The sequence below is a fragment of the Cibotium barometz genome, chromosome 7 (assembly GCF_041138505.1).
Source record: "Cibotium barometz isolate CiBa-2024 chromosome 7, ASM4113850v1, whole genome shotgun sequence".
NCBI lineage: Eukaryota > Viridiplantae > Streptophyta > Polypodiopsida > Cyatheales > Cibotiaceae > Cibotium > Cibotium barometz.
The window spans coordinates 37,065,149-37,072,382 of record NC_141052.1 but is presented as its reverse complement, the minus strand read 5'-3'; the positions used below and the strand labels follow the sequence as shown (position 1 = coordinate 37,072,382).

Sequence of the window (7,234 nt, the reverse complement as noted above, 5' to 3'; positions counted from 1 at the left end):
GTGTGGCCCAAAACATCTAAGGGCATCACAGACCTGTTATTGCCTCAAACTTCCATGGCCTATATGGCCATGGTCCCTCTAAGAAGTTGGCGACAAAGAGGATCCTTCGTGTAACTAGTTAGCAGGCTGAGGTCTCGTTAGTTAATAGAATTAGCCAGACAAATCACTCCACCAACTAAGAACGGCCATGCACCACCACCCATAGAATCAAGAAAGAGCTCTTAATCTGTCAATCCTTACTATGTCTAGACCTGGTAAGTTTCCACGTGTTGAATCAAATTAAGTCACAGGCTCCACTCCTGGTGGTGCCCTTCCATCAATTCCTTTAAGTTTTAGCCTTGCGACCGTACTCCACCCCCCCCCCACGCCCGCTTGCCCGCGGGCGGAACCCAAAAACTTTGATTTCTCATAAGGTGCTAGCAGAGTCATCAAAGTCATAAACAATCCCTAGTCAGCATTGTTTATGGTTGAGAGTAGGTCAGTATCTGATCGTCTTTGATTCTCCATCTTTCGTTCTTGATTAATGAAAACATCATTGGCAAATGCTTTCGCATTAGTCTGTCTTTCATACAATCCAAGAATTTCACCTCTAACAATGAAATACGAATGCCCCCAACTATCCCTATTAATCATTTCTCTGGTCCGAAGACCAACAATATCGTGTTATTCCATGCTAATGTATTCAAAGCATGGGCTTGCTTTGAACACTCTAAATTTTTTAAAGTAACATCGCTGAATCCGTATCCTAGGCAGTTAATTCCAAGAGCGCATCCCCAACATAAAGGGTGGAGTGACTAGTATACACCAAAAGAGGCGGACTGCTCGCCTTGCCCTCCCCGAGATCCAACTACAAGCTTTTTAACTGCAACAACTTAAATACACGCTATTGGAGCTAGAATTACCGCAGCTACCGACACCAGACTTTCCCCCTCCAATGGATCCTCGTTAAGGGATTTAGATTGTACTCATTCCAATTACCAGACTTGAAAAAGCCCAGTATTGTTATTTATTGTCACTACCTCCCCGTGTCAGGATTGAGTAATTTGTATGCATGCTACCTTCCTTGGATGTGGTAGCCGTTTCTCAGGCTCCCTCTCCGGAATCGAACCCTAATTCTCCGTCACCGGTCACGACCATGGTAGGCATCTATCCTACCATCGAAAGTTGATAGGGCACAAATTTAAATGAGGCATCGCCAATGCCGAGGCCGTGCGTTTCGAGAAGTTATCATGATTCACTACGTTACCGAGCAAGCCCACATCGGCCTTTTATCTAATAAATGCGTCCCTTCCAAAAGTCAGGGGTTGGTGCACGTATTAGCTCTAGAATTACTACGGTTATCCGCGTAGCAAGGTGCCATCAAAGAAAGTATAACTAATTTAATGAGCCATTCGCAGTTTCACAGTACAAGAGAGTTTATACTTACACATGCATGGATTAATCTTTGAGACAAGCATATGACTACTCGCAAGATCAACCGAGTAGCTATTATCCTCAATCACATGAGTGGCACGGGGGCCGCGTGTTCGGACTCCACCCTCGCGACGCGACTATGAGGCAGAGCACCTCCGGTGGGACTCCCGGACCTGAAACGAACGGGGTCCACGGAGGGGCCACGTCAATCACGGGAAACGGCCCAACGATCGCACATGCAAAACGGCTAAGCACCAACTAGGGAGCCGTCGTGCAACACCGCACGCTCGCCGCCACAAAGAGAGGTAGCTGGGCGCGCACCTCCGCACAGAGTCCCATTACATAGAAAGCCGCCAAGTGCAAGCTCGGGGTAGCTCGAGGGGCCGACAGAGCTAAGGCGGGCCGATCACTCGGTGCCCTAGGAGGGGTCATGGGTGTCCCAAGGCACCAACGAGGGTGAGCGAGGGCAGTCACGTGGAGTGCCGAGGGACGTCCCAAGGGGCTGACAAGGGCAGTGTGGAACGTCAATGGAGGCGAGCCGGAGCGGTCACACAGGGTGCCAGGGGACGTCTCGAGCGGAGCGGGTTGGTCACACAATGCCCTGGGGGCACCCATAGAAAGCCATGCATGGTAGACTCAACATTCTACCATGCTTTAGATTTAGGTTTATCATTTAGTGATTAGGTATACATATTGTTTAGGTATAAATTAGGCATCAACAATGTAGTTTAGGTATGTCCATAGTCTAGATTCATCTCTTAGATTGATAAAGCCTTATCACTTGGAAATCATATGGTTATTGCATAAACATACATATTAGCGTATATGTGCTAATGCGCATGTGTATGCACATATATGATATATTAGCGCATATACGCTGATGCACATGCGTATGCACATATGCGCTAAGTGTATATGCATATGATCTATTAGCACATCACACACACACACACCTAGGTGATCTGGCACGAAAAATCTTATCATAGGTAAGGACCAGCGCTGCTTTCATACACCAAAAGATAGCAGACCAGTCAACCACCATCATGGATTAGAAGTAATAGGGGATGGAGATATCACTACCACAAATCATGCAAAATGTAGGGAAACACAATTCATAGGAGGATGACCAAAACACAATTCATAGGAGGATGACCAAAACATAACATGTAGGGAACCAAAGAAAGTATATGTTTAAGACATCCTCCCATACCACAACCAATATTGTGAAGGTAAGGTAAGAAAAAACTTTATCCAGTCAAAGATTGCAAGGAGGGAAGAAACAATAAATTTGCATGAGGTTATGCAAGACACCTCCATACTACAATATTAGAATTCATCCACCTGTGTAAAAGTTGCTGTTGATCACCCTCGTTTGCAGATAGACAGCACGACTTGGAGGGAGCTTACTCTTGCTCAGAAGCCATCTTAACAAACAAAAAGTACAATACATTCATTCACCAACAAGGTATCGGTAAATCAACCAACCAAGCATGAGCAAGATAGGCATGCCTCCTGATTTAGTCATGCCTCCGTTTCAAAGAGAGAGGCATTATTGTCTGGGCAAATTGTCTCACCCTTGGGACCATTAGTGGATGCCTCCTGCAATGAATCAGTTCCTGCAGTAAGGTCCGTTCTTCCATTTCTAAGAAATCGTACACGCCTGTGAGGCCGTACACAACAAGAGCTAACTGTTTTATGTTGGGTACACTGTGTAGAGAGGCAGACTTAGTGCTGGAACGTGTTGCCATCTTACTACTGCTCAATCCGCGAGTGCCAGATTTGGTACTTGGCTTGTGTGTGGCTGCTGCTTTGCGAGTGTCAGACCTTGTTACTGGTTTGTCGTTCTTAACAAATTCCACAGACCCTACTTCCTGTTGACCCAATTGCATTAAGACTGTTGCAAATGGCTGATTAGACGACCATCCACCAATTTTTGCACCTTCTGGACTCATCCATGTAGATGCTTCAAAGCTCATATCATGCTTTCCATATATGCTTTTGAACTGAATACCAAGTATTGACAAGCTTTCTTGGCTCAGGAGGAACGGCTGGTCCTCTGTCGGAAGAAGTACTGGAATCAGAACATCAAATCTGGCTTGATTAGTCCTACATATGGCAGCCTTCTCTAGAATAAACAAGTGCAACAAATCCTCGAGATCAGGAGTGTGGCCTATAACTGGCACAAAGCCAGAGAAATTTACCAGGCCTTTAACTTGTCTCACATCTTGCACACCACTTGGCATGCCATACCATGTGTCACCTGCCAGCACACGCAAGAAATCCCAAAGGGGGACAGTCTGTTGTTCCCTCCTCGCTGTATCCATGGCCCTTACGAGAATGTACCGGCCAACCAACTCTCCATTTTTACCCTCGTCAACCCAGTGATTCTCCATGCAATTTTGTAGATGGTGCAATGCAGCTTCCCTGAACCCTTTGGAACTAAAAATACCTTTGGCAGCATGCGTCACTATGGGATCCCATGGCTTACATGATGTAAGACATCTATTATCATCAGAAATGTCCAGAACATAGCTCATGTGCAATGCCACTAGATCGGTTGCCAACCTAGAGAGGGGATTGACATCTATTACAAGTCGGGCACCTAATATTGCCAAGGCTGTGGATGGCTCCAACGAATCATCTCCCTGTCTTACCCTGTTAAGGGCATTTTCTTGTACCCCTCCACACAGTTTTCTTGTTGCTAGAGCTAGTGCCTCTCGCCTGGCCACTTCCATTGCACCTTGGCTTCGTGACCCTTTCTTTATTTTGTCAGCTATGGAGGACATGCAGGATGCCCACAGCGGCCTCCCATACATGAAAAGACTCTGCAATGTGAGATCTTTCACACTGCCAAAACTTTTAAGATCCATTGCTAGAACATTAACATTAGAGACTTCCCAGACAGGTGGAGGAACAGTCACCTTTCCTGTGCGGACCCTTTGACTGGGATCCCTGTCCAAGCTTGGTGCAAGCACTGATACATTGGAGCATGTGTCAACAAAAACTCCAAACACTGACCGCAGAAGAGAAAGAAAGGCTCTTCTTATATTGTTTCCTGATCCATTGGAAAAGAGTTGAGCTGCTTCATCAAACACAAATAAGATGCCCACGCCCTCTTGGCGGAAAAGTCGTGGGCAGACATTGTCCAAGGCATCTCCAAGTTCGAGTTGGGTGCAACCGGGTTTCTGGACCCACTGTTGATTGACAGAGTCGATAACATTTGACACTTGCTCCTTTTTTGTGATGATGTGATCCAGAATCCATTGTTTGCATGATGGTGATGGGGGAGCAGCAGAAGATGACGATGGTTGAGAAGCAACCTGCAGTTCCCCTGTGAGATACATATGCAAGCTTTCCAACCAAGCTTTCAGATAACCCCGATAATAGTCTTCCTGTTGCTTTTCTCTTATCAGGGCATCAGCTAGTCGACTAGTTCGCAAAGGAAACCCTGATTTGGTTTGAAGACTGCAATAACAGACAAATACACCCAAGCTGCTCAATTCCACGAGGCTTCTGGACTTGCCAGTGCCGCTGGATTGTATCAATGAAGCACAAGGTGTAGTTGACGTTGAAGCAGTACCTTGCCGCTCATCTAGCTTTTCCAGAAGCATACGTAAAGAACGATCTGGGTCCACGAACGGTGCTGTGAAAGCTGGGGCTAGGGCTGCTGATGCTGAATCTCCATCAGCCTTAGCCTCGTTCTCCCAGAATTCTCTACCTTGACCATCGTTTACTGCTTGCTTGAAACCTTGAGTCAGTGTACGGAGCCCCTCGATATCAAGCGTATTCAACCATTGACGGTCTCTGAGACCAAGACTTATACCCTGCAGCTTTGCCATATCTGTTATGGCATTTACTAGACGCGCCTGCATCTTTGCGTCAGCCTTCTGAATCTCCTCCACGGCCTTCTGCCTTTCCTTCTGATTCTCCTCCTCGGCCTTCTGCATCTCTGCTTCAGCCTTCTGCATCGCCTTCTCCGCCTCCGTCTCTGCTTCAGCCTTCTGCATCGCCTTCTCCGTCTCCTCCGAAATTCCCGTAGGCTCCATAGCGAACCCTTGTAAGACTTAGCGCGTCTCCCGCCCTTTTGAGGGACGGCGGGCTCTAGAGGCACACCTTTCCCTTTTGAGGGACAGGCTCTAGGCTAAGCTGAGAGATTGTGGTCCCTGGTTCAATACTTCGGCGTTCACACGTAGCTTGGACCGCTGTCCATACTTTTGGCCAGCCGTCTTTCCGGAGGGTGGCACCTGGCAGCCACCTCAGCACACGTACCTGGGCGCCAAAATCCCTTAGTAAGGGGCACGGCCTGCTGTTGCTGAGGAGGAGAAGCTAAGGCATGGGATCGACAGTGGTCATGGGGGCTGTAAGATCGAAGCAATCTGGGCCGTCCATCTCTAAAAAGGTAAACTAGGCCAAAATTTGTAAACTCGGCCCAAAAGGATGATGTGGTGGCAATCAGCGTAGCAGGCCACATTCATTTGCATCACACCACATCTTATCACATCCACATCTTATCACATCCATATCCACAGCCATTTACATCACATCACATCCTATCACATCCACATCCACATCCATTTACATCACATCACATCCTTTCACATATCCTCACATCTCATTCTCATCTCTTCATTCACACAACGTGGCATGCAAGGAGGCTAATTTTGGCCAACGTGGCATCATGGGATAGCATTATGTTTTATCAGTAAGCTCTATGCTTGATCCTACACTTGCAATGAAGCAGTTTATCGTTCTCTCTTTTCTCAAATCTCTTTGTTAATTAAAGCATTGTTGAATTAGCTTAAGCTTCTTGATTTATGTGTGTGTGTGGCTTATGTGCATGCATGAATCGATGAAACCTTATGCTCTCTTCTCCTTATGCTTATTTGAGCTTTGAATCATGTGTGGGCTTGAGTAACTAACTTAATTGAGTAGGAATTAGTAGATTTGTTTGCCCATTACATTGATTTGGCTTGCTTACTTTGAGTTTATTGTATGCATGAATCCTTGCTAGCTTTGAAGTAGTTGTGGCAAGTGTGATTGCACTTTGCTTTAGTTGCTTGGCTTGAGTGATTGTCTCTTTTGTGATGTCATTACTATACGACAATAGAACTCCGATAGAACCACTCAAAGACTTCTCGTAGACTATCAGCCCTTGCTCTCCCTGTTAGCTGAGGTGTTGCCTAGAGGTGAAATTGGGGCGTGCAACATCAAGGCGTCAGACCTATAATAGCGCAACAGCTTGGGGCATGCCTTCATCACTCTCCCTCGCTTTCTATATGCACTTGATCTACCAACCCATGCATCTGATCTGTCTTAATAAGCTGCTTCAACAGGGGGTGGAGAAAGCTTTGCTCTCACCCTTGGGAGACACATCTGAAGAGTTGGGTTCTTGGGGAGAGCGCTCTCTCTCTCTTTCTCCCCCAAATCAACCCAACACACACACTTTCTTCTCTGCCATGGGCTTGTGTGTGCACAAGTACATGTTGCCTCCTCTCGATTTTTGCTGCAGAGCTTATGCATGAATGTCCTTCCTTGCCACCCTTATAGGCCCACTTTTTAGCTAGCCTTCTTTCTTATAGACCAGTTCCTCTCTCTCTCTCTCTCTCTCTCTCTCTCTCTCTCTCTCTCTCTCTCTCTCTCTCATATGTATATTTGGGGTTACCTTTACCACCTTTGTAGGTTACTTCTCCATGAGGTAGACAGATGAGGCAGACAGCACATGATAGATTGACTAGAGGATAAGCAACATTAGCGCTACTTGTTGAGAGGCATTGTCATGGCACATTTTTAGGAGACTTGCACGAAGGGGTGGCTATTTGAT

The 7,234-nt window shown here is 46.5% G+C and overlaps 1 protein-coding gene and 1 pseudogene across 1 annotated transcript; both read right to left on the bottom strand.

Annotated features, from left to right (window-relative positions):
• Window positions 1-383: 383 nt before the first annotated feature.
• Window positions 384-1,482, bottom strand: LOC147636953 (18S ribosomal RNA; annotated as a pseudogene).
• Window positions 1,483-2,677: 1,195 nt separating this feature from the next.
• Window positions 2,678-5,551, bottom strand: LOC147636952 (uncharacterized). Its single transcript, XM_086800538.1, has 2 exons — window positions 5,424-5,551; window positions 2,678-5,384 (listed from the first exon to the last, which is right to left on the bottom strand). The coding sequence occupies exons 1-2, from the start codon at window positions 5,457-5,459 to the stop codon at window positions 2,931-2,933; spliced, it is 2,490 nt and encodes an 829-aa protein (XP_086656664.1). The 5' UTR covers window positions 5,460-5,551; the 3' UTR covers window positions 2,678-2,930.
• Between the last annotated feature and the right edge of the window lie 1,683 nt (window positions 5,552-7,234).

Bases quoted from the DNA above. Each gene is read 5' to 3' on its own strand.
- LOC147636952 (XM_086800538.1), bottom strand. From the start codon at position 5,459: ATGGAGCCTACGGGAATTTCGGAGGAGACGGAGAAG. The intron at 5,385-5,423 runs GCGATGCAGAAG...GAGGCGGAGAAG, and splicing joins TTTCGGAGGAGACGGAGAAG to GCGATGCAGAAGGCTGAAGC.